The sequence below is a fragment of the Phalacrocorax aristotelis genome, chromosome 2 (genome assembly GCF_949628215.1).
Source record: "Phalacrocorax aristotelis chromosome 2, bGulAri2.1, whole genome shotgun sequence".
Classification (NCBI taxonomy): domain Eukaryota; kingdom Metazoa; phylum Chordata; class Aves; order Suliformes; family Phalacrocoracidae; genus Phalacrocorax; species Phalacrocorax aristotelis.
This window is the reverse complement of record NC_134277.1, coordinates 43,143,178-43,170,780: the sequence shown is the minus strand read 5'-3', so window position 1 is coordinate 43,170,780 and position 27,603 is coordinate 43,143,178. Positions and strand designations below refer to the sequence as shown.

Below are 27,603 nucleotides of genomic sequence, written 5' to 3'. Positions count from 1 at the left end.
TGTGTTTTCATTTTATTCTTTTATTACCTCTGCATCTACAATCACATTCTCATGTTAGTCAATACTTAAGGAAGTCCCTTAAAGACATACTTTGGCAGAAGCATGAAGGGAAATAATTCCAGGCATGATGGTCATTTACTTGTCTTTACTCATGAATCAGAATTAATTCACGCAAGAAAGGTACAGGCATCTTTAGAGACAATCAAGTCACACCAAATTTTATTGCTTTGCCCTTTTCTAAAATGAAATGCAGTCCTATAAAAGGAAAGGGAGATGATGGCACTCACCTTACATCCCTCACAAGCACTGACACCATAGTGATATCCGGATGACTTGTCTTGACAGACAAAACAGGGCTTGTAAACACGAGGGGGTGGAAGTGGTGAAGGAGGGCTCGGAACGAGTTCCTCAGAACTGGTGCTCTGAGTTTCAACTGCTACAAAAGAAAAAAAGAAATATAATTGAATGATTCATGAATAAATTTTAAATTACTACTTATTTACTGTCTTAAAACCGTCAAACTGGCCCGTATCTATCTTTGCATAATAAACATTCATTTGTCTTTCCCAGCAAAATTTAAGGGGAACTAAAGCAAGGCAAGTAGTGACAGGACTACATGCTATTGCCTCAAAAGCTTATTTTTAACTATATGATAATTCTTCATGATCCAGTTATGCAATACCACAAAAGCTTCAGCTCACATCTGATACATGGCTTGAATCTCTTATCAGGCTCCGAAAGTGGACAACCTTGGGCTGATGTTCTGGTTTTAACCTACTGAATTTTGTGGGATCCATGTCTATGTGCTGGGTACCAGCCTTCAAAGGGAAACTGTCTGAGGCATGTACCCTTCCAATCAGTACCTAATTTGGGGAGAGCTCTTGTTATCTCTTGCCCTTGTCTACAAAAAGTAACACTTCCAACGTGAATTTTGCCACTACAGGATGGGAGCATGCATCAGGACTACGTATAAGACCTGAAGTGAAAATTACCTGAACAAGTAGTCATCTTTTTTTTTTTCACCTCTGAAACTAGCACAAGCCAGCAATACTTCCTTACCTACCTTTGGATTTGTAACATCAGGAAACCTCTCTGAGAAAAAAACTACTTACACATTATGACCCCACATACCTTTATTGCCTTAATATTTCTAGATGGTCATTTGTTTTGAACCTGCTGAAAAGCCAGTTATCCCTTTCAGGGAAAGGACGCGAAAGCTCTACGATGAGAGATAAGGCATGCAAACTACATCTTTCCCAAACATCTGCATTAGTTTTCTGTGATATGCTGTCATCATTCCTCACATTTATTGTAGATGTGCAATACATTTTCATGTTTCACCTAGCCGTTGTGCTGCTTCTCAGATAAATCCCTCTAACTTTTCAACGGATATACAGAAATGACAGGATCTGTGAACTCAGATCTATTCAGATATATTAGGCACTATCAGCAGAGCTAAATCTCAAGAGTACTAACAGCAGGCTCTAAAGAATATTACTCAATGGAAAATCTTAGACAAGATTTACTGTACACGATATTTTTCAGATTACAAAGATGATACATTTGTATTAAACTCATGATTCATTGTCAACTCGTGTTCTGAAGAATTCACAGAGGGCATCTTGGAGCACGATGCAACTTCTGATTACTTGTGAGAAAAGGGCCCCTTTCTGCCATTTTTACTTGGGTTAAGCTACTATCAACTTCAAGGACGGACATTTCTTAGGAAGAATATAAATGCTAGAGTGAAGTGTTAAAGGCTCTGATTCTGAGCAAGGAAATATCTTTCCAACGGGAACAATTTATTTATATATCTAACAATAATGAGGTTGGGAAAAAAACAGAAAAGTAAAATAACCTGTGGCTCCATAAATTGTCATGTTAAGACAATGTCCAGAGCTATACTTATCTTTTTCAGCGTTACATACACTGAACCTTGGCAAACCAAAAATCTACAGGTTCCTACAGCACCAAGCAAACCTTAATGAAGTTTTTTCTTAATGAAAACAGAGATGAGAATGATAATTTCTTTTCAACAGTAATTTTTGGTATTTAAGAGAGACAGAGAAGTGCTCTGCTATTGATCTCTGCACAGCCATTCTGCTTGAATCAATAATCTATTAGTACTTTTAAATTAAAGTTAGGTTCATCAAATGCCCTTGAGAGGCCTCAAACATTCTGTGCTTTATTTCATGCTCGTACATGAATTATGGTGGCTTCCAATCAGTCTGTGGAATGATAAAATTTTAGCTTTAAAACTCTAATACCAGCAGACAATGTGTTTTGTATTAGCTCATTCAACTCTCCCAGTCCAGCTAAAAGGCCGTTTTTAGGCTCCCCATGGGAAAACAAGGTTGTGGCATTCAATAAAACAACTGCACTCCTGCAATCCTTCTGTGATTTCTGTTTGGAGAAAGCAGTCTTTGAGGAATAATACTGATACACTTCTGCTTTTTTGATGATTTCATCCTAAACAAGCACCAGCATCCAACTCTAGTGTTCAAACCACGAACCTTATGTACAACAGGAGGTCTGTCAGGCACCAGCCAAGCATCAGTAACTTGCGAAACCCAGAGGAGATTAAGAAACTGGCTCAGTTCATAAGCACACAACATAGTCAGCAACTGAAGAGCTAAAGGTGCTGCTAGAGAATTTTTTTCTGGACAATTTGAGAAGGTATACTAGAAGGGAAGGGCGAATGTAAACCAGAAGACCCTCCATATATATGCATGCCACTAAAAGGGCTTAATCTATTCAATATAATAGTTGCATCAGCTGAACAACCGTCTAGAGTGTTTCATATATATTTTTTTTTGTAAGAAAACCCAGTCTGGGAACATTCACTTTTGATCACAGGAAAGATGTAGTTTCTGGAGAAGGCTTGAACTCAGGTTACACACGCTTGACTCTTACTCGGGCTTCTGACTTACTATTTGTCCTTGGATTTAGCCTTTTTAACTCTTTATTTGAAAATGTATGTACTGCCAGCATGGAAGCACAGAAATCCAGTGCAGGCACCTGTAGCAATTCATGCTCAGCAGGTATAAAGCATCATTTCTGTATCATGTAAGTGGCCAGTGGACATGTGACAGCAGAACCTGCTTTTCTTCTATGCATGTCTGCTCTTGCAAGGTGGTAAAAAGAAAGGATGGTGGGCGGACAGTTGACATTCTCAGAAGAGGCATTTTTAAACCAGTCTTACAATTTTAGGAAGAATTCAAAGAAAGAAAAAATAAAAAAAGCTACTTCTTTCCATGTCCTGCTGTCTTGTCCTGTGGGATGTGACACTTCAGGGTCCCTGCTCACCTGAGAAAACAGAGCCTGGGTGCCCGTCACCCAACACCTGAATGCTGCTTAAGCACACAGGGACTCTCAAACAATCGGTCACTTTACAATTCCTAAGATGTCTGAAATATTTCTAAGGGTTAGATAAAGCAGCAGATAAGATCTTTAAAAGCACAGTGTGCTTTGTGAGAGCTAATTTACTGCCAGCTAAACCATGTTGACAGATGGAGGAGGTATTTTACTTTGTGACCAACTAGAAGCAGGCAGGCATTCTGAAATGCCTTGCGTTTCGCTAGAAACTTGGATTATTAAGCTTGTATGTTAATGCACACTTTGGACAGTTGAGTCTTAAAAGAATAAGAAGTTGTAAAGCAAATGGCATTTCCTGGATAGCCTCAAGGGAATTTTGAACACTGAGCTAAGGGTCCCTGGTGGGAAGCAGCAATTTCAGCTAATTAGGGTGAATAGCAAAGTGTTGCATTTGGTCAAAACATTCTGTTAACCCTCATTTTTGTTGGCACCAACAAGAGTCTGGATTTTTTGCCTCTTTTTTTTTTTTTTTTGTGAATTCACTGCAGGAGTGCAAGGCACACAGCTCACATACATTAGGCAGAAAGTCAAAGGAAACGCCAAAGTTCAACTAAAGTACAAGTAATTAGAACCAGATTCTCTGCTGCTTGTATGTGTGCATTTGATTGTAGAAGTTATTTATAAGCCTCCAAACATTTGAAAAAATAACTATATACTGTAGATCATTTAATTTTTATGTCTCGTCTGGAAAAAAAAGTCTGCTTTTAATCATCTTCCAGGAAAGAGCCAGGAACTGGGAAAGTGGGTCTCAATTGTTTCAATACAAATTTCTCTCTTTCATGTGCCACATAAAACTATACTATAAAATTAAATCCAAAATATCATTGACTCAACCCCCCCATCCAATTTTTTTTAATAAAAAACTTCTTTGAATTTGTCATGCTTAAATAGTTTGCATTGTTACGAGGATTTTTTTTTTAAAACTGTTGTTTGGAAGACAGACAAGGGGAGAAGGAAAAAAAAAGAGTGAGAGAGAAAGAAAACATTATCGTGGAGACTTGCCAGCCTTGACTTAGTAACCTGGCCATGACCCTCCAGCGAGTGTGTGTTTGACCCGGTCACACATGACTCCGGCTGCGTACTGTTGCTGGGTTGTAAGTCCCAGATATTTTTACCATATATACAACAGGTGGGGATCACAGACAACAGAAAGAGGAAAACAAAGTCTTCCCTTGTGTGAAGACTCCCATTTTCTCCCTTGCAAAGAAAACACCACAAAGCAAAGAAGTCGTGCTACTATTTCACATATCGGCACTCGCTGTGCTGGATCGCTGTTTCACCCAGGGTTTGACGGGATGGAGGTGGAGTGGGCTGAGGGCAGGAGGATGGAGGAAAAGGCTCAGGGGAAGCCATGTGCAAATGTTAGTCAACGCAGAGTGAATTACCAAACTGTAACATCGGAACCACAATCAAAAAATCTTTCCTCATAGGGCTGGCTATGCATCGAGGTTCAGGAGGGAATGCTTTTTATTACGAGTGAACACAACATACCTTGATCAAAACACAGGCTGCCACAATAACTCCAGACTGAGATATTATTAGCAGGATTTTCAGAAGTACTTAAGAAAGTATGTCTTCCACGTTTGAGGGTTTCTTTTTTATTATTTGTATCTTGCTACCTGCACAAATCTGCCTTAAAGCCACGATGCTGTACGTAAGTTACTCTTCTAATTCTTGATTACAATTTTTACAGCATTAATTTTAATCAAGGCATAGTTCATCTCTACGAGACTGTCTAGGTCTTAAAAAAAAGGTATTGTTTGGGCTGACCAAAAAAACCTTCTAAGTTTTGCTTTCGGTCTGAAAAGGGACATTTCACTTTCAACAGGGACATCAGGTGATGAAACTTTATGACCTGGTTTCTGCTGATGGATGCCCAAGCCAAAATGATCCCTTTTTGTTATTTTGAAAGCTAAAAGCATATCACTCTTAAACAGCCTTTAGTAGTCAAGACTATCACAGAAGGTTTTCACTATGGGCTGCTCATGATTCATACAGTATGATTAAAATTACAAAAAAACCTAGCAAGCAGTGGAGGTTATGGAGCTCAGAAGCCCAGTCTGCAAGGTCTTTCTGATGGACAAACCGCACACAAGGTCACCTAAAAGGTGCTTTGGACCAGGTCATTTTGAGAGCCATGCCTAGGGCACAGGCTGCTGCTGCCAATAGCTATCTCAGACAAGGTGCAAGCCCCGATAGGCGCAGCTGAGTTGGCAGAAGTCTTTAAAGCCGAAGTGCTTTTGCTGTTACGACTCTTGTCAGTGAAAGAGCGATATGGACAGCTGGCTTCTGTCCCGTCGCATCTGGGAGAAGAGGGGTCCTGCTGAACTCTGCCCTCCGCCTTGTGAGTACAAGAAGCAGCTAAGCACACCCTCTGCTCTGATATCCTTACCCTAATGAAGTTCCAAGTACAAATTTGGCCATTGCTCCGCTGCAGGCAGACATACCATCAGGACAGTATTTTCTTCCCCTGTCCTTTTGCATCTCATGTATTTAGACAGTATGCTATTTTGGGCAGGGTCTAAAAATATGCTGTACAGTAACCGGTGCTGCAGGACCTTCAAGTGCTACTCCAATGCAAATAATAGCAATGATCATGATCCTGCCAAGTCAAAAGGCGTTTGAAAGAACAAACCTTGAAAAAGCCTCCATAATGTTGAGGGGAGCCATTATTTTCAAAGCAGGTCCTTGGAGTGCTTTCATTTTAACTATTTTAGCATTTCAGTGTTAAAACACAGACTAACTTCAAAAGATAAGTCTAAAAAAACCAAAAGGCTTCTTCATATTCAGCAAATGCTTTTGCTGGCGTATACCAAGTTGTATTTGCCAACTGGAATGGCAGAAAAGCGTTTATGCTCATCGGCTGCATCTCCCCCAGTTTAGAACTGGGAGAGAGTGAGCTGCATCATATTCCTTCATGCTTTCGTCAACAAAATTGCCAAGTTTCAATTGCAATTCTGTAATGTTAACCAGCAGAGTCATGTAACATAAGTCAGCAGAGTCAGTGGATACCAATCTTGGCCATACGACAGAACTATAGCCCCTCAAAACCTTTATTCATACGAGGTGATGAGGACCAGGAAATAAAGTTCAGCATCCTACTACCAGCAGAGCACAGCCATCCGGATTGGTTTGCAGTAAATCAGAAAACAGCATCTATCTTCTGGTTATCCTTCTGTTCTAGTCTCATAATACAATTTCTGATCCTTACCAGCTAACAACTTCTTTTGTAGCAAAGATTTTATTATCCCCACAAGCATCCTCTATCGGTTACCCAGTGAAAGGTGGGCATTTTTTTTGCAACATACTTTTCTGTTATGCCACAATCTATCCTCTTAATTAATCCATTTGTTAAGCATGCAAATTCAGTTACCTGACTTTACAGCCATTTATTAAGGCACTCCAGGGGCCCCACCTGCCAGTGCATCTTCCCAAGTGACATTCCTGCATGGATCAGACACCCTGAGTGACTCTCCCTGGGCCCCACCACACAGCACAGCTGGCAGTGCTTCTGGTCCTGCAATATCTAGCAGCATGAAAGATTCTGCTCTCTTCTACCTATCTGATCTACAAGCATGGTCCCTGCCACTCCAGTATGTGAATATCCCATGAGCATTCATATTTTTACCTATGTAACACTTAAGTGAGACAAGGGAAGAGCCAGTCTTCTTACTTTACAGACGAAACAGAAGTACTGACAGCCTAAGGGCTTGATTTGCTTGGGTCTTAAATTCCTAAAAAAAGTGCGAGCGGTACCCAACTGGGATTTTCAACAGCAGCCAACAAACTAGCTGTAGCTCTAGCAGCACCTTCAAAACATAGCCTTATAGGTCTTGCTCCAAGTTACACATGGGACGCATGACAGAGCAAGGAACTCAGTCAAGGTTGTGCTCAGTGCCTCTAATGTGGGGCCTCCAAAGCACCCCCAAGTCTGCACATGCACCCTGCTCCCCTGCTGACTGCAAGGCAGGCCAGGGCTGGGTGCCTTCTGCCCCTGGGAGCCACCAATGCTGCTGGCAAGGAACTCAGGAGAGATGATGAAAGGCTTGCTTTCATTTTCTGATACCCACATCCAGCTAAGAATCAACTTTCTATAAGACTACCCCAACATATACACAATTACATGTGAATGTCCCGGCAGACAACAGATCTGCCCCGAGAGAAGCCCTGAATCCTCTCCTGAAGGCAACTCAGCAGCACCTGTGCACATGGGCTCGGTGTCCCACACAGACATAAGCAACACCAGAAACTGCCACAAAAACCTCTAGTCTTGACTATGCTGTCCAAGCCAACACCAGCCTAACCTACTACCAAGACGTAAGCCTAAATCTACCAGGCTATTCTTATATATTGAGCACACATGATCTGGAAATCACCAATATGCCCCGACCATGTATTTCTCAATGCAAACACCCTGAAACGCCCTTCTGAAGCTGCTGCATGGTTTTGTTGTGTCCCACTGGTGTTCTGGAACGCAGCCATTGCTGCAACCACCTCTGGTGCTTCTCCCAGTAAAGCCAGGGCTTCTGGCGACTACAAACTCTACACACATATTTACTGTAGCTAGCAGTAAAGGACAACGAGGAAGCTGCAGCCACTCTGAAGAGCACATTCATATTCTGCAAGTTTGCTCAAGAGGATATTTTCAAACAGGAGTAAGGTTTACCCTGGTTTGCAATGCCTGGTTCTCAAGCACCAGCTCCACTAAACCCAGGGGAAGTATCTATAACTAACAGGAGATTTGTGTTTGCATCACCTTTTCAAAGAAAATTATACTGTTTTTCAGGCTGTTGTCAGGTTTGGGGGCTTTTTTTCAGTTATATTAGCAAAGCAGTTCCACATTTGAGCTTATGTGTCCATGTAACCAGGGAGATGCATTTACACCTGAGCAAACGTAGAAGGCAGAAAGCTTGTCAGGATTAATTATATCAGGGACAAGAACTGCATCTGGTTATACCTGTGTTATTCTCAGGACAGCAAGACTTAATGACGCGCTAGTAACTGAGAACAGGAGCGTCTTTCACTAAATAAATGGCCAGGCAGACACCATGAGGGAACCAGGGTGAAAGTAAGTGTACAGACAGGATGGCCGGAGGGTTTGACAGGCACAGCAGAGTTTACAGGGCAGCAGCTCATCAGTTTGTATTAGGAGCCTACCTTCAAAATGAAAAAGAAAACATGTTAAATGAAAAAAATAAATCGTATGGAAAACTGAAGAAAAACATCCGAAAGATGCTAGCTCTGTAGTTTTTTCAGGTCGGTGATTTTCTGCCTGGCCACTACCATGCAAAATTGCATCAGCCTCCAGTGAAAATTCTGTGCTACTGCTAAACTGAAAAATAAGGTCTTCTTTAAAAAATATATATATTTGTGCTGTCATTTGTGTGAAGTTAGATTTCCCTTTGAAAATGAACTTTTCTTAAAATTCAGGCCCTGGTTGCTTTACCAGTGAATTTCCAAGGTCAGATCCTCATCTGGAGTAAAGTGGCGTAGGCAAAGAAATGACACAAATTTACAGAGGATGAGAACTCTGGCCTTTTTATTTTTTATTTATGAAAATGAAGCCTATTTCTGTGGCCTATCAATACAACTGTGGTGTCACAAATTCAATATGTTTTTCCTGCAGGATCAAAAATCAGAAAAAAAGCACATTGTGAGGGACAAAAAGCTCAAAGATAAAAAGGGGTCTCATTCTTTTTTCAGATCTGTTTTACAGTGTTGTCACCCCATATATTCCAAGACAGACTCTTGACTTGTAAACATAAATGAGAAAAAAATCAGATCCAGTATCTTCAATAATAAATAAAAACTGCAAGGGAAATGAAATAGTTACTACAATCTCTACACACATCCAGATATTTTACCAAGTCATAAAGTCTCCATTTATAGTTATTAAATGTTTTATAATGTTTTGAGGACTTTTCTTTTATCTTCAAATCTTTTCAAGCATCCAAACAGAATAATTCAGAGTATTATACTAAGGGAACGATTTTGTTCTTCAAAACTCACCTTCCTATCCAAGTTGGTATTAGTTTTTGGTATTACTATATCTGCCAAATATATTTTTTTATTTTCTATATATTCAACATGCTCTTATGACACCATTCATCATGACTTTTTGCCATGGCTTCAATCCAGCAAGAAAATGATTGTTTTAATATCTTTAATCACATAACACTATTACACAGTTGTTCAGTACCACATGGACCAAATAAAACTGTTGTGCTCTATTTGGAAATGCAGTAAAACTGACTTGCTGTGCAATATTTTACATATCAATTTATTTCTCAAACTTTAGGACCATTAATTCAGAACATTTTGATCTTTAGGTGTTTTTAGATCTTAAAATTAATAGAGTGACTCAACAAGAGCCAATTCAGTGATCAAAACTACTTCGCAGTAGCAGTTAAAATGCTTATCATCCCAATTAATTTGTATTACAGCCACACTGCTGGATATCACTAATTGATTTATATACCCTCCTTTCTATACCCATTTACAAGGGCAATTATGAACTCCATCACATATGTTTAAATGGATTATATTAGAATAATATCTAGAAACTAGACTGCTGAGCTTAAAATCTTTAAGAACAGGTAAATTCTTCATTAATGGGTCTGCTACCAATCCACTACAAATGGCCTATAACCTTTAAGGCAGAACATGGTACTAATATTTCACTTTTCATGGGCAGTGTGGGGTTGACTCCAATGATGAGCTCCACCACTATTTTTAATTGTTTTTAAAATTGCGTATTATAGGCAGCAATAAACACTTACAAATTAGTATTATACCATCCACAGCTTTCTGCAAAGCATGGTTTCTATAAACAAGTTAAAACGCATACATCTGTAAATAATAAGTATAAGTATGCTGAATTTAATGAATAAGGGCACTAAAAGAAATTTAACAGTAGGGGTTCAGCAATTAGAGTAACTGCCCATTTTATTAAAAATGTATTGTTTCCAGCTTTTGCTTTAGAAGGCTTTTATTGCTCTGCTAATTCTAAGTTTTGATTTCCTTAGAAAAAAAGGTCTAACTCCTTATTTTCTTTGACAGCCCCCCATCACACAGCCACTTGCCTTTTTTTACGAGGCAACAGACAACTGCGAAGCTTTGCATCTCTTTGCTTGGGCTCTCACTCTCAGGCCCTTGCTCCAGACCCTTTTTTGGCATTATGCCACCCAGAGGTATGATTCTTTATTGAGTAAGGTTTCATCCCACAATGGAACTGGGACAAAACTTGCTGAACCAGCAAAGCCCAGACAGCCACTCCCCAGCCCCTTCCCAGAGGTTACCAACCCTCCAGCAGAGCGGGCAGAAGAGAGCACGTCCAGCTCCCCGGCCATGCTGCTGCAAAACAGGGCCATTTGCTGAAGCTGGCAAGGCTCGGGGCTGTGAAATGGAGCCGTGCGTTTCCTCCTGCTGCAGAGCAGCGGCCTCCCGCAGGGGACAGGGCACTGCGTAGACTGGGAGAGGCAAAGGTAGCTTCTCCAACCAAGCAGATATCCCAGTACACATCTCCCATGCCCCTAACATTATTGCAGTGAACCTCTGGGGTACCTCTGCTTACATATAGATGTTTTACATCCACTTAGCTTACTTCCCCTAGTAAGCGTTAAGACTATTTTTTACACTAGCCTAATTGCACCCACATTGCTGCACAGCTGCAACTGTGGGGGTATAATTAAAACAATACATTATTTCCATTTAGACATGACATAATAACAGGAAAAAATGGCTTTCATCACTTGGGCTTATCTGCAACTAGAAGGGCAGTCAGAACAAAACTTAACCTTTCTGCAATCCTCCAGCACGCATACATTTGCAACATCTGAGACCAAACCAGGGACAAACTCTGTCCTCCTCCACCTCCTCAGCATGCCAGACCAGGACAGTGCATTAGTAAGAGCAGCTTACCTCAATGTTTCTGATGCTAATGTAAGAAATTCAAGTTTATGGAATATTTAAGAACTAACCATCGCCAATATCTTTTGAGGGGGCTAATAAAATATACAGTTTCTCAAGCCATAATGCTTGCCTAAGCGGAATTTCAGTATTTCTGAATGGAATACCTGCCAGACGATAACATAGTGGGGAAGGTACCATGAAAAACTAAGACACTACCAGATTTCCTCTCCTTGTAATTCAGAGTCCTTGTCATTGAGTTTACATAATATTTTATACTTCTTTTTTTAAATTTTTACAGGTGCAATTTACTTCCCACTGGTACGGTTAACCTGGCAAACATCCCTCTGCCCCTTTCACAGTAGGTGCAGCAGAAGCTGAAAGCTGGGAAGAAGTTCGGTGTCCTAGAGCGAAGCGGTAGCAACACTGTGACTGTAGCTCAGAGCACACCTCTACTCTCTGCTTAGAAGACCAAAGATCAATAAAATAAGACATTCACAAGAGACTGGAGACAAGATGAGTACCATGACTGGGGAGCACGTTTTCCAATATTCTGTTTTCCTATCCTCTCCCTGCAGTGGATTTTCCTATTAAACCCTTGTGAGGAGTGCTTGTAATTTTACCTGTATGTCATCTGTCAGTACCATTCTCACCCAGAAGAGAAAAAATACGGACACACTGTACTGTAGGCAAACACATGTGTAGCAGTGTTCCCAGGTCACCTGGTCTTTCTTATTCAATACCTACCTTCAACAGTGACTTGGGCTTTCTTTGCCCAGCTACACTGCTCACAACTGAATGCAATATCCCAGCCTTACAAACAGGGAAAATGTCAACCGTGCTTTATACAGAACATGGTGAAAGGGAAATGCTTTCTTTTCCAGAGTTGGACAAGCAACGTTCAGTCCCGACACATGATGTCTCAAGAAATGTAAGACAAAGTTTATGCTTTGAAAAAGGGAACTTACTTTTTTTCAAGTAAGATCCAATTCCAGAAGATCTCTGGCTACTGTGCTTTAATAATTTTTAAAGTCTATTATGATTAACCAATATTAGATGTATGCTTATAAGTATGTTTCACAAAACACATTTTTCATGGAAAAAAAAACCTTCCCCTGCCATGTTTGAGTGATTTGGGCCATCATCTTCTGTAGAAATTAAGCTCATTTTTACAAATGCTTTCCCAGTTGTCATGGTTGGAAAGCCATGTTATTAAATGTAAATTCATTCAGTGCCATCTTCCTGAATTTGCTGAAGGAGAGCTTTAGTGCCTCAGCTGATACAGAAAGGATTCTGAAGCCACAGCAAAGTATAATTGACAACACACCAAGGCTATTAAAAAAAATTGTGGATAGTAGTGAAACTGCCTTTAAGACTATCCATTTCACTTTAAGGCCCAGAAAACCTCCAACCTCTGGCACCGGTACTTCATAGAGTAACTGTGACAAGGCAGAGCAGCCATTTTAAGGAATTAGTAAAATTTAATGGCACGGAGTTCTTAGTTAGAAATAATTGTTTTTAATTTCTTAGTATTTGCAGAAGTCTGACAACAGCACAACAGCATATAATTACCCAAAACTGTAATAAACCTAGAGAAGCTTTCCACAGAATAAGTTTAGTATGATTTCTTCTACTTCCCTTTCTAAGGTCTGATCCTGTTTTGGCTGTCATTACACGGACCTCTTGGAAATTTTGGGAAATTTTATTAGTTCTTTTTCCACACTTCAACATATATCATGTTTGTCATCCAAAGAGATTGCAATAATGATGATGATGATGATGATAATAAAATAAAATAAAATAAAATAAAATAAAATAAAATAAAATAAAATAAAATAAAATAAAATAAAATAAAATAAAATAAAATAAAATAAAATAAAATAAAATAAAATAAAAAAGAGTAACCTGTGAACCCAAGACATGCTCTCTGAGAAACCTCACCTCTGACCAATTTACCCTGGGGATCAACCCCTGTGGGCAATCCCAGTGCACGGGCAATCCCTGTGGAACAGGGGCACACTTTGAAAGCTCTCACACCACCCAGGCACAGGGGAGACCCCGCTGTTTCACAGCACCCCCGGCATTTGCAAACCAGTTTGCCTGATCACTGCCTTCTATTGTTTCCTGAGATAAGCAGGGCCCCAGTGAACAATTAAAGCTTTCAATAAATAATCTGTAAGCACATTAATTTGATTTACTGTTATTTGATACAGCAGTTAGTTTCAATGGGGCAGTTACTATTGATCACATAAAGTACTACAGACAAACATGAAACACTTCCAGAACTCCATGGATTATTACTCTTTATCTGCCACTCATCTGGGTTACTTGTAATGGTTGCGAAATTTAAAATCAATAACAACAATTAGCTTTCTGTATACTCTCAGGAATGAATCATGTGAAATATGTTTTGTTACAAAAATGAAAGGCCGGAGAGCCTGCAAACGTGAAAGACACTTGCAAGTAGCAAAACTCTAAAATAATTTCTCCTGGTATTATAAAGCATCCAATAAAGGGGGTAAAGAAAAGAAAAAATTCAATATTTTAAATACACCTGCAAACATACACACAATTATAAAAGGGTATTGGTAAGATTTTCAAAGTAAATCAAAGAGATTTTGGAATACAACTTGCAAGTAAGCTGCTGAGAAAGAGGCACCAAATCTTTCCTTAGAAAATTCCAGTATAATCCCTGCAATTTCATACTCACTCCTTGACCTCTAAAGGAGTTTTGGTTTGTTAACAATGGCAGGACTTGCTCCTATATAGGGAATTGAAGACAGGAAAAGGTCTGACTCTTCCCACTAGCTTTTACTGGAGATTCTACCACACTCACTCACAGAAAGGTTTCTAAGTCTAAGAAATGAAAGCAAAATGAAATTAATAAAGCTGGAAACTCATTGTAAGGGATATATGTTGAAAAACACCTTTTCTCTTAGCTTCAGATTCATATAAATTAGTTGTGAATCTAATGAAATGCATGGAAATAACAGTATTTTGAGATCTCTGCTAGAGTAATAATTCTAGATAATTAAAATGCAAAGCAATAAGAGAAATGTTTTATCATTAAACTGTAACCAGACCTCTGTGTGAAATCATCCATTCAGAAGACTTGTTTTTCATCAATTATTTGTTATTTATCTGATGTAAATATAAGAAGGTCTAATTAAAATGTATGACTCCTTATGCAGCTTCTTGTCATTAAGACCAATGAAAGCATTCTGAAGACCATAATGAAATAATTATGTTTGCCTTTAAGAATCCTCTTCAACAACACATGGCAGTGCTACACTAAATTAAAACATCAGGAACTAAATTTCTCTTGCATCTATTTCCATTTTCACTAATTATACCCCCAAGCTTTCCAATAGACCAGGCCCTAAAATTCTTTTGAAGCTGAAACAGCCTAAGGAACAGCAGCCTTTTCATAGTAATGGACTTTGATGAAGAAACTAAGGTAATGCAGCCCTGGAAGCATTAATATTTCAAATAGAGTTATCATGTGAAAGTATGTGTTTATTTGAAAAACGGGGAAAAGACTATTGGTAAAGAGCCAAATACGTGTTCCAAGGAAACCGATAGTCTGATTTAATCTCATTTAATTGCGTCATTCCTTCCTCACCTCTTTTCGTCAGAGTATTTTCTTCTTCTGCACAGAAATTAGGGCTAGCATAAGCATAACAAACGTGGTATTACTGGGCAGTGTCAGTGTATCATGCTGTGACTAAGCTCTGCTTTCACACTTTAGTAAAGGTGGAAACTGCCCCTGTGAACAATTGCAGCGTTCATACTGGACTCCATTTCAGGGAGAGGGAACAGCTATTTTCCCAAACCGTGTCCAGACATGCAGTGCTTCCCAAGACATAGCTCGTGCTTCAACCATGAAGTCTTGCAGAACCTCTCCGAAACACTGAGAAAGGAAAGGATTTGGATAAGGAAAAAAAACACAGAAGGATGTGAGTCAGCTCTGACTTTTTGCAGGCAGCTGACGGCTTCGTTTCAAAACTTTGGAAAGATAATGGATCCTTATTGGTGTGGTCTCAGAGGAGTGAATGTGGCAATACACGCAAAGCGTAGAAAGACGAGCAGTTCACATACCTGACCTGCATAGCATGTGAGGATATGCGCAACTAGAAAAACATAGCCGGAATGTGCTCTCTGAACTGAGAGAGGAAGGCTGAGATTCACTGGGGGACGAGGACTTGGGAAAAGTATATCCTTCTGTTAACCCCCCTCATCAAAGACACTGTGCACAAATATCTGAAAGACATAGGTGATTTACCATTTATTCTGCATTTTACATCTTGGTGTTCAAAGTGTAGGGTGAAAACAGAAGGATCTTTAAGACAGACAGGTCTCCGAGACTTTCCAGCCAGCCACTAAGGAGGATCTGACACACACCCCAATCCAGTAACTAATAAAATTTATTCCTCAAATGAACGAAGAGAGCAACCCAGACAGCAAAGCAACGCAAAGGTATACTCTGAAAGATGGAGGGAGAAAAACAACTCCTCAGGCCAAGAGTTGAGAGGTGTAAGTATGAACAACTGCTTAAAAACAAACAACCTCCCCCTCAGGACCTGATCTTAACAATAAAAAATCTCACACATGTGTGAATTTTTTAGCAGTCCCTTGACTTGTGCCCCAAGCCGAAACCACAGATTGGTGGATCAGAGCTCTCCGCTAGGAAGGGAAGCTTTGTAGAGAAGATGGGATCTTTGATTAGGGCAACCCAGAGTGTTGTGCAAAAAACCCCGAGAGACACAAGCCTTGGGGCGCACAGACATTTCCCTGCGCCTGAATCAAGGTCCTGGGGAAAGCATCTGCCTGCGGATCAACCGCCTCGGCAGCCGCAGCCCTTGCCAATGTTATGGTTTGGGCAGGTATCGCCAGATGGCACTGTGACACAGTTTTCCAAGTCCTTTTTCTTCGTGTGCGAGTGAATGTTCAGTCTTGGAAAGACAGGCGATGCCGGTCTTCGCTGTGAGCTTTGAGGTACAAGATGAGGAATAAAGAAGGTGTTTGTGAGATGGAGAGAGGTGAGTGGCAGAGGAGCCCGCTCCCTGCCCTGGTCTCTGCCACAGCCGTTCCCTCAGCACCTGTGTCAGGGCAGGAGGCTCCCCCAAAAGGACCCCCAAAAGGCAGGATATAGCTGTGTTGTACCCAAACACCTCTATCCCAGATCGGTATTTGTGAACAAGTGAAAGATTTAAATCAGCTCAGATGATGTTACATCCACATCATGCAGGAACCTGGGAATCATCTTCGTATGGGTCTCCAGCTGGCAGAGGAGCAATTCAGGTACAAGGCTGGAAGATGGCAAGAAAGTCACGCAGGAAAAGAGACTCGCATCTCTGTACGATGTGCTGCTGCACCACCAGCCAGCTTGGCAGAGACCACCGGAGTGGTGTAACGGCTGTTTCAGGAACTCACCACAAGTTGCATTCAGATTTAAAAAAAAACCACATCATTTGAGAGATTTTTTTTGTTATTTGATGGTTCAGTTTTGGGGGTTTTTTTTGTGTTTTTTGTTTGCTTGTTTGTTTTTGTTGTTTTGTTTCTATTTTATTTTAATTGAACCATTTCTTCCACTGTTTGCATCTTATAGGCACAAATGGCTTTCCAGGATAGAAGCACCCACTGAAGGAAATCAGAGTTAAATCAGACTATGGCAGTTGTCTCTGGTTGGTGCAATGCTGGGCAACTTGTTTAACTGCACGCACCTCTGCTATATATCTTTAAAGGGAAAATGATCCTTCTTTCTTTTTAAGAAGAAAAGAAATGTTGGATGTTCATTGTGCTGATCATCCAGTGCAATGGCATGAGCTTTTACTGGTATTTTGTAAAAGTGGTGGTACATAAATACATTAATGGCTCACTCATACGACCACTCTGTGTCTGAAACTTGTATCAAAATCAAAGATGGAGGGTTGAGTGCATTTAAGTGCTTCACTAGATAAGACTCTAAAAGACAAAAATACACTTAATTTGTCATTTTATTGTTCAAAGAGTCTTGCTAAAAATACAACGTGAACTTAGAGAAAAATATTATGGTTCAATGGAAAGAGATCCTCCAAACCATTAAAAGAAACTAAGCGGTGCTAAAAAAAAGCCCCTCTTTGTTGGAAGACATTCCTCTGCTCTTTTTCTTAGGGGATGCACTTAGAGGGTAAAATGTAAGTCACTGAAAGTGCATAAAATGGAAATCCCTCCAAACTATGGATGGACTTTAACATCATGTCCTTAGCGGTGAAGATCCAGAGCACTCTGAGAATTTATAAATACTCATTCAAGCTTTAACCTATTAAACCTATACAAGTGTCGCTTGCATGTGTATATTTAACTTAGAGTTTTATAATATTCAGTTTATATATGGTATAAGCAGGGGAAAGAAAAATCACCTTGTCCAAGGGGAACAGAAGGTATATTATATACTCTGTGTCTAGGATTCTTTACACAGACTTGCTGGATTATATTTCCATCTCTCTTAACAAAAGTATTTGGAGAAGCTGTAAGGCTCAAACAGAACGCTCAGAGAAAGTGGGGTCAGTTATATAAGGGCTGGCATTAGTTTGTTAAAAGTTTTTTTCCTACCCGCTCCCAAATAAAGGGACAAAGAAGTGAACATTGTGGGAATGTGTTTCTAAACCACATGATATCCTTATCAGATTGTCATGTACAAGGGAGGTTCTCACACAGGGACCCCATGCTGGTGAGCTGCCCCATCACATGATGCAAGTTCTCCGCTTCTATTCAGATTACTAAAATGAGCTGAAGGAAGCTAGATTTTCCCTCCCCCCCACCCCAAAATAAGCAAAATGCACAGTGCCCACAGTCACATTAATTCACTGCCACTGGGAAAACAATCGAGAGCAGCTGCTAATGATGAGTGAGTATATGAAGAAGATAATCTAGCTATTAAAACCTATATCACAAGTTTGAAACTGTCTCAGATTAATATCTGATGAGTGGACTTTAACGCAAGGAAGTAAACAGATAATCAGAGAAATCTGAGTCAGACAAAATACAGGGGGAAAAAAACCTCAGTTTGTGGTTTAAACATGGAATTCTCCAAACTTGACTTGTAAATTTATAGAAAGAGTAATATGCTCTTATAAACAAGTCCTGTTTTGATTTGTAAGTGTCTCTATTTCCACTGTAAATGCTGTGAACTCTGTCATTGAATTACCTTTTCATATAGTTTGGGGGAAGTGGGAAAGTCCTTCAACATTTTTAAAATTAAATGAAGGTTCTAAACAGTATTTGGTCATTTAAAAGTGTAGCCTGTTTTTAAAAGTGCTGAGGGAGCTCCTAGATGCTCAGCATATTTGGAAATGAAGCCATGAAATGCGGATTTAGGATGCTAACTTTAGGCTACTGTTTCTGACATTCTTAACTTTTGCAACACATTTGCTCATGCAAGGACAGATTAATAAAATCCCAGACCTTAGACTGTTTTTTAAAAGACAGTTTAAAATCCACATTTTTGGATGAAAGTTGTCACTAATTACAATTAGGAGGAACAGCTAAGATTACTGTGACCGAAAGACTGCACAGAAGAATCATTCCCACATGATACCGGTTTGTTTATTTTGTACCTAGAATATGGTTCTCATAAAAAGGCAGCAGCAGATGAAAGGCATTACTCTTTGTCTGCCTGCTAGAAAATCCAGCTTTGCTACTCTCCTGCCTATACTTTTTCTTGCAGTACAGAGAAAATGATTATTCTGTTATTTTAGAATAGTTTTGAGCATTTCATGGCTTGTATTTTTGTGGTTCCATTTGGTTTGAAAGGGCTTGGATTTCATCGAGAAGTGGCACGGGTCACACTGCATGGGGACAGACTTCATGCACGTGAGCAAAGGTCAAAATCAATCATAGCTTTGTATTTCCAGGCCTATTACTTTTGGCAGTTTACCCTGCCAGAAGGGGCTAAAATATTTGCTTCCCAAAAGGAGTAAACATCAATAGGGGGCAGGAATATAATCAGCTTCTCAACCACAAAGCAATGAGAAATGAGGGAAAAGGGTCTCCTCCTTGCTGTAGCCATGAAGCCGTCTAAACGTTACATGCAACATTTTCAGCAAAAAGTTGAAAGATTTCACAGCACAGTGACTTGAAAAGGACAATAGGCCTATTTAGGCAATTATATTGTGCAGGCTTTGTTATTAGGCAGCCCTGCTCAGTCCCAGAAAGTCTGGATAATCAAAAGTGTCCAAGTACAGGAAGGGGAAAAGTACAACCCCACCCTCCCACGCAGCCGCTGCCAGGACCTCTGGATTTGAAGGGTAAAGTCTATTTACCAAAGCTCCTTGGCCATTTTATACATCAACTGATATCCTTCCTCATGGGGCTCTGTGCTACAGCCTAGTCAAGCTCTGGAAAGCCCTCTGAAACCACAACTAATTTGGCCCCAGCCGCCCGCCCCTGTACATTCGCTGCTCGGAGGCTGCTGCCAGCCCCCCAGGCAGAAACTGCGAGGGGGAGAGGGATGCTCCCCAGCCCCCTGCCTTGCACGCATACCAGCACCGGTCCCCACGGCCAAACAGATCTGGAAACTCATCGCAGCTGTGCTCTGCTTTTGAGGTCTCAATAGGATGGGGCACGGCGCGGCCGACCGCGGCAGACAGCAGTCCTTCCGAGCACAATGTCCCTTTCACAACCCCGCTCCCAAATCTAAATGCTGGCTGCCTAACACAGATGCAGTTCATCGGCTGCGTAAAGGGTGGTGTATAAATTAGACCTGAGCAAAAACAGTCACTTGGGACATTTAGGGGAGGTGGAAGCATAATCTGCCATCCGGGGCGCCTCGCTCCCCGTGCACCCCCAAGCAAAGCCCCTTAGCTCGGCTGGGCTGTGGTGCAGGCGTGACGCACACACAGTTAACAAAGACAGCTCAGCAGTAAGTGAGGATTTAACTGGATGTGAGGATGACTAACTTTGCTGTCTGAAACATAATCTCTCTCTTTCAACCCCTTAACTTTGCCGTAACCCTCTTCCAAGGCAGCGCAGCACCAGCCTGGCTTTGTTCTGACAAGTTGCACCTTTGCTGCAAAGACTCATTAGGCAAGCGGGGAGTCACCCAAAGATACATTGCTTTTCTTCCAAGCTTATCCCACCCTGACTTCACCAGCGAACGCCTCTCATCAGTTTTGTCTGCAGGAGTTTTTGACAGCGGTATGTGTCCATTAGAGTTTTCCTGTGCCAGCAGCTGAACCAGGCTAACTCTATCGGAGCCTACATAGAGAATAGTTGTTCTTGTTTCAATTAATTTGGAAGAAAAATATCCCTGTGCAATTTTTTTTTTTTTTTTTTTTGTAATGAAAGGGATTAGAAATAAACACTTTTCATCACATATTTCAGGGCATTAAGCTTCAAGTATAAAAATTTAAACAAAGACTTTGTCCCTAAGCAAATCAGTCCTAGTGATTTAGCTGTAAAGTTTATAGATGAACTTTAAAGAAAATAACATGGTTCAAACAGATCTTGCCTTCTGGGCACTAGCAAACACACCTGCAGCAATTTGATACTTGGGAATGCAGATTACAAGTCCTTCACTTCAAAATGTTTGTTTTTAAATTCAGAAAGATGAAAGAAAATAAAAGTACTGAGCTTTTTTCTGTTGAGCACAGATGTTTCCAGTATTTCCAGCGCTTTCAGGGAACGAGAACCTGACCCAAACATCGCAATAATCTGGAATTCAGAAGGCAAACGCATGCCTTTTGGAGTCCCATTTTCATGAACTTTCTGAAAGCTAATACCTGCTAGATCCTCTCTGGGCAAACACCCCCCACCAAAGCGAAATAAGAACTGTAAACTACAAGAGCCTCGACATCCTATTACATTCTGCTGCCATATCTGTAACTTTTGCCTTCATCAAATTCCTTATTCTACTAAACCTAACAAAATGCAGTAGGGAGTAGTCTTCTACTTGATATAATTAGCTGAAACACTACACACTGCCAAACAATCTTACTCTTGTTTTGGGCCTGCTCATTTGGGGTTTTTTGCCTGTTTAATTAATGAAGACTAATGAAGACTTTTTCTAATAGGCTGTTCCAAGACCAAAGGAAAATCACCATTCCTTGCAGCTCTTTCTCTCTCAGGGCCTGTCCCGTTCCCACTTCCGCAGTATTGAGTTAGCTCACGTTACACCACAAGTTACTTGTTTTCTCTCAGTATTTGCTGTCGCTGCATTACAAGGGAGCAGAAAATTCTACCTTACTTTAAAAAGTATAAATTACTCGTTCTTGCAATGATAACTCTTTTGTCCTCTTAAGAACTATTCTCATGTAATTTGTTTATAGTGACCTGATTTTTGCCTTATGAGAAAAGGAGTGAGAATGACTCATGATTAAAAGTGCAGTCAGTTCTGCTCTCATTTCTGAGTCTATAATTTTCTTTGCAAACAAATACTTCTTTTTTTAAACATACAGCCATATAACTAATATCACATAAAACAAACATGTATGAGCTCAAAATTAGGTACTTTTTTGTGTGCTCGCAACACATCTTGTAATATACAGTGGCGACTGTTTGGGTTGCAACCCATAGCAGGTTTTTCCTCCCACAGGGGGGAGGGAAAAAATACCACACAAGTTAAGGTCATGTTTGGGTTGCGCCTTACCCTCTATTTTTACTCTGCAGACCCTCGTGGACTAGAAAATTCATGATGCTGCGGGAGTGTACTTGCTTAGCGAATCGTAATGGGATTAACATACTGAAGATGTGCCGAAGTTGGAGACCTACAGCATTCTGCCCTAACCCCTGCAATGGCCAATTTTGCCAGCGTTTCAGTCCAAAGCCTGATGCTGTCTGGGGCTGTTACTGGTTGTTCAGAGTCTGCACCATTCATGTCTTAGTCCCTCAACAACCATTTACCTTTTACTCTACAATCACGTCTCTATCAAAGCAATATTTCTAAGGCCTAAAGCAATGGCTGCAGGTGTACTGCTTTTATGGCAAAGCCAAAAATAAAACAACAAAATAGACCAGAGAACCTAGCTATTACACGTCTAATAATTTCAAAATTTGGCTACGATTATGTTCCATTAAATCACAGAGGTCTTCATAAAAACAGAAAATCAGGAAACACTTGAGTTAGAATTAAACATTGCTACCTTTGTATTTACAAGCACTGGAACTTCATTTAAACCATTAAAAGCATTCTGGACCACAAAAATTCTGGTTTTCTCATTATTTTCATGAGATGCAAGACAAAATCTTACATATTGAGCGAACTTTAGTATTTTGTAGTCTGTTTATATATATTTACCCACACACATAAAGTTCTTACACTTTCTTAAAAATTAAAACCAAAGCTTGTTATAGAAGTCAGGCAGAATTCTTTATTTAGACCCTAACTAAATTGCTTTTCCACATTTCTATACCATTAACTTTCACAGTTCAAATTACAGCCACCATATTACGATTCAGGTTTCGGCCTGATTTTAAATTCCCATGCAGTGAAGATTAATCCAATTGCTTACAAAGTTACAAGACTGGATTCCTGAATGCATTTTCCTGTATTTTTTATTTACTCTTGTTAATATGAGTTTCTTTGATTAGCTAAACTTTGCTGTTATCAACACTTGTCTCTTATCACAGGCCCTAGGCAAATGACATATTTACCACTCATTCCATTCTGATAAGGGTAATCCTGTGTTTAACTTGCCCAAGAACAAACACCATATATTTTGTTTTTAAGAATCTTGCTTCTAGGTATTAACAACATACAAGAGAATGAGCAGGACATTTATAAACCAGAAGTTATTTAAAGACTATTTTGTGAATATAAGTTTTTAAAAACAGCATATGCCTCCTACTCCAGGAAAGTTTATTTAATTCCAAGTTTCCGCAATATCACCGCTGAAGTTATATTAAAGTTTAAACCATGGAAGGAGGAAAACACATTTTTAGTAAAACATCTGTTTTGGTTTGGGTTTTATTCCCCCCCTAGCTGAAGCTCTCCCATAGCTAGTAACATTACTTTGGAGTAAAAGCTTTGTTTCATGTCTTGTTTGAAGTATTTTGAAAACAGCGCGGAGAAAATAAACATCCCATGCTGAACTTCACAGTCTAATTTTAATTGTGAAGACATCAAAACATTTGCAGTTTTGTAGGCTGGTAGTCACTGATTTTTACAATTCTGTTTTCATTACTCAACCCACACAAACGTCATATGGTGAGTGAAAACTTTTGAGCAGAGTGAAAAACACACTATTTCGCCAAACATTTTTAAATTTATTTTTCAATTCCCCTCTCTACCTCTTTAAGATACTCTCGAAGGGACAACTATTCTAATTCCTAGGTAACTTTTTAACATACCACAAAACAAAAATTTCAAACAGGATTACACGGTTAATGGTGTACTGAAGTGCCCGAGAGCGTGCTAAGAACATTTTGATAGATAGCCAAGTCATTTATCTAAATCACCGTCAGAGCAGTGAAGCATCCTGCAAGCTTTTATGCTGAGTATAAGGTAATGCTTTTTGGCACTTTTTGCCATGTCTCAAACTTCAAACTGTGGTGTTAAAATACTGCCATTGTTTAGCATCTATGTATTTCAACAACAAATCAAAACCCCATAACATAATAATACATTTTCAGAAGTGTCCTACCACTAACTGTCCCTCCTCCGTTACCAGTGCAACACTGCCTGAATCTCAAGGTATAGGAATAATTGATGGTTAAACTCAAAGGGTGTTCACAGTAAGTAGTTTTCTAGCAAAACAGCAACTTCTTAGAGCAACAAAGTGAAGAAGAAAGGTGGCAGCAAGGTCAGTACAAAGAAATATTGCCTTTTCTTAGGAAGCTTAAAACTACTGTCTGATTTTTGGAATGGCACCTACTCATTGCAATTCCATGTCTTTGCAAGAACTGTACAGAGTAGCATTTTAATTGCTTGGCTGCTTTGCTAAAATTCTCTTTGAGACAACATGCATCCAGATTATCAAATATGCTACAAAACTAGATTAAGGAGGCAAAGGAAAAAAAAAAACACCACAAGATGGTAAATTTGTCCTTCACTGCTTGGAGTTTTGCAAGTATTTGCTGTATTATATTATAATTTTATGTGTTTCTGCTTGGCTCCACAACTGTTGTTAGGATCAATACGCTACATGAGAAGGGATAAACAGAAAGCAGCCCGGTGCCTCTTTGCTTTTTCCTTTCTTGCTGACAGCTTGCAAACCATATTTTGCACAAAAACTCCACCCCCACCCCCCAACATTACCCCTGCGCTTAAATTACAAGTATTTCTTTTTTAAATACATGCAAACAATAGTAATAATAATAATAATTGCTTTAAAGTGGAAAAATAACAGTTGGGACCTACATTGAGCACTGTGCCGGTGTTGCCACTCTGTTTGTGCCAATCCACTGAAGCATGCTTTGAGAGCCTTCTCCTGGAGCATGCAGGAAGACGGACTCGCAGTGTAGAAATCCAGCATCTGAGCAGGGCTCACTGCTAGAACATCCATACAGTCAAACATGATTCCCCCTGCACAGAATGCCTGCAAAAGTGCTTTCCTCTAGGTGTGGAGGAAAATGGCACATAAAAGTACACCCAACTCCATCAAACTCTGCCCCTTTTTTGGCACGTAGGCTGTTGGTCTTTTTCCCAGACCAGAATCATGAATTATGACAGACAACACAGCTAAAAGCCTGTAATTGATCCACATGATCATTTACCATTTTCCAGGCTGCCCAGCCAATCCAGCAAGATGGGGGGAAGCAAGCCGCATTCCAAGTTTTAGCTCCCATCAATTTCCCCCCAAATTTCTTTAGAGTCAGTCCCGCTCCTCGGGCGCTCGCCGGCTGCGTGCCGCGTCCCGCACCGCGTTGATCGCCCGCCGCCCCGGGATAAAACAGCTCCGGTAGGGACTCGGGATCCCCCTCGGCCGTGAATAGATCCTTCTGCCTCTGAACAGCTCACTTCCTACTACTTGTGTCACAGGGAATGAAAGATTGAATTGCCTAATATATGCGAGTGAACTTTCCGTGAACCCTTCCCAGGCTGCTAACCTTCAAATGACCCAAGCGGTCTGACATCACCAGCTCCCAGGATTCTCACACGCCTTCACAACTCCCAGCAGCCCTGCAAAAACGCAGGCAGGCGGGCGGGCAGGCGGACGCTTGCCCCTGCCCTGCCGGAGTCGCCCCACTGCCGCTGAGCGGGCAGCAACGGCGGGTGCGCATGGGGAGGCCAACTTGCAAAAAGACCCAAAATAATAAAGTAAACAAAACAAAACAAACAGACAAAAAAACCAAACCCCAACCAAACCGACAACCAAGGAGGAGGGGGGGGGGGGGGGGCGGAATTGAGACAGCGATGTTTTTGGTGGTTGCAGAGAATGGAGGATTTTTAATTCCAGCTCAATTTGCTAAAACTTCTCTGCCTCCCTGCCCCCCCATTCCCACCCTCTCCAGAGAGGCCACAAGTGAGGCACAGGCATCACCTGCTGTACCAGAACCAGGAACACTGGCTTCACCCCAAATTCTGGGGTGGCGGGGCTGGGTGCAGAGCAGCCTCACCCAACCCAGCCCCATGCATGCCAGTGGGGACCCCTGTTTGATGCCACCAGCAGAGATGATGGGCCTCACAGGCCTGACCCTGCTGGGGCAGGGGGGTCAGATCCCATTTCTCCCCACCACCCCCTACCCTCGCTCCTAAGTCACACAGAGGTGTGTTATGGCTGCAGCAGAGCCCAGTCATGCTGCCCCACGCTCCCAGGCCTCCCCGCCAGGCTGGATTTGGCAGGCATCATCGCCTGGGAGGACCTGTCCCCACCACCCAGCCCAGGGCAGGAGGCAGCCACACGACCCCTCTTCTCCCCAGCCCGGAGGCCACTGGGTCCTGCCTGTCTCTGATTAGCAGAGAGGGGCCAGGGCTGCTCACGTGGCCCCACAGGGGCTGTATCAGCTTTCAGAGGGCTAATGAGCCCCAGGTCCTTGCAGGGGGAGAAAGGCCACATGGCGGTCCGTAAGGAACGGGACCCACCCCAGGGTGCTGGGAGGGGACACTGTGGCTGCCCCCTCCCCGGGGCAGGCAGCCCTGGCCACCCCCTCACAGCCACTCTGAAGGCACGGGGCTGCTCCCGCCAAAACACCCGCAGAGGTCTCTGCGAAACCATGCTGCCAGCAGCCCTCCCTTGTGGCAGGAGTAGGTGCCCAAGCCTTTCCAGGTCTGTGGCCAGGACGCCATAGCCAGCACCGTGCTGGCCCACCATTTGCATCAAACCAGTAGGGTGCCCTGTGCTTTTTAGGTAAATAACCACCTCCTGCAAAGTTTGGCTCACACAGAGACTCCACTGGGGCCTCTGCCAGTCCTTATTCCTACGAACACTTTAAGAATGAAAAACAACAGCCTGGAAACACTCTCTCTGCCCCACTGGAAAGTACATGAGCTCAATGACCATGCGTACGCTTTCATTTTAAGCAAGTGGGCCAAGTCACCTCAGCGCTGGTGGACTGGAGCAGGGTTTCCCGAGGCACGGAGGAGCCCTGCTTCCAGCCTGGATGCTAGCTCGGGTTTGGAAACTGGAAAATCAAACTCTTGATTACTCCCCGTTTCTTGAAAAGCCTAAGATGGGAGTCGGTCAGAGCAGGGGACGCTGTGCGCAGACTGTAAGGCAACACCGGGGAGAGACTCACTCTGGGACCTGCACAGCCACTTTAATGGATGTGGTGTCCCCTCTCCACAAAAAGTCCTTTGATGAACCGAAAGCTCTCTGACAATGCCTGCAGATTGTATTAACAAAACTTTTCACACAGGTTCAAGAATTAAAAAAAAGGCAAAAAAACCCCTAAAACCACCAAAGCAAAAAAACACCCAACACAAAAAGCCAACCCCCCACCCCACAGCACACACACACACTTGTTCCCTGAAACTGATGTTCCCACTTTGAATACAAGCAGCCAGCAAAAAGAGCTGCTGCAGTGTGGAAGTGAATCCGTTTGAAGAGATAAAAACAAAAGCTTTTCTTCGCCTCCTTCCCCTCCGATAGGAGAGCTCTGGCTGCCCCTGCAGCACGCAGCCTCTCTTCCCATCTTCCCTCCAGGCAGAAGAGTTAAAAACGCTGCTTAAGGACTTTTTAAGGGCTTTCTCAGTCAGTTGGGGTGTCCTCCCCCAGCCAGGACTCCTCCAGCTGAAGAAGTCCCTGACACTCTGTAATCCAAAAATTATGCACAGCACACGTTTATCAAAAAAGCCATCCTTCAGGAAGGCTTGTTGAAACCATGTCAGCACAGCAAGCAGCGTTCGCCGTATTAAAAAGGCAAGTGGAAAAGTGGCTAATTTTTTGTTAAAATCTCAGCTGG

At 41.5% G+C, this 27,603-nt stretch overlaps 1 protein-coding gene across 7 annotated transcripts in view; it reads right to left on the bottom strand.

Annotated features, from left to right (window-relative positions):
• The window catches only part of RARB (retinoic acid receptor beta), a 337,838-nt gene that overhangs the window by 69,352 nt on the left and 240,883 nt on the right, over positions 1 to 27,603 (bottom strand). For 5 of the 7 annotated variants that reach the window (XM_075083266.1, XM_075083264.1, XM_075083263.1 and 2 more), the window contains one exon: positions 288 to 436. In XM_075083266.1, the coding sequence (XP_074939367.1) occupies positions 288 to 436 (149 nt within the window). Of the gene's footprint in view, positions 1 to 287; positions 437 to 24,619; positions 25,239 to 27,603 lie in introns of those variants that run through there. The other 2 variants (XM_075083268.1, XM_075083269.1) reach the window with 2 other exon arrangements.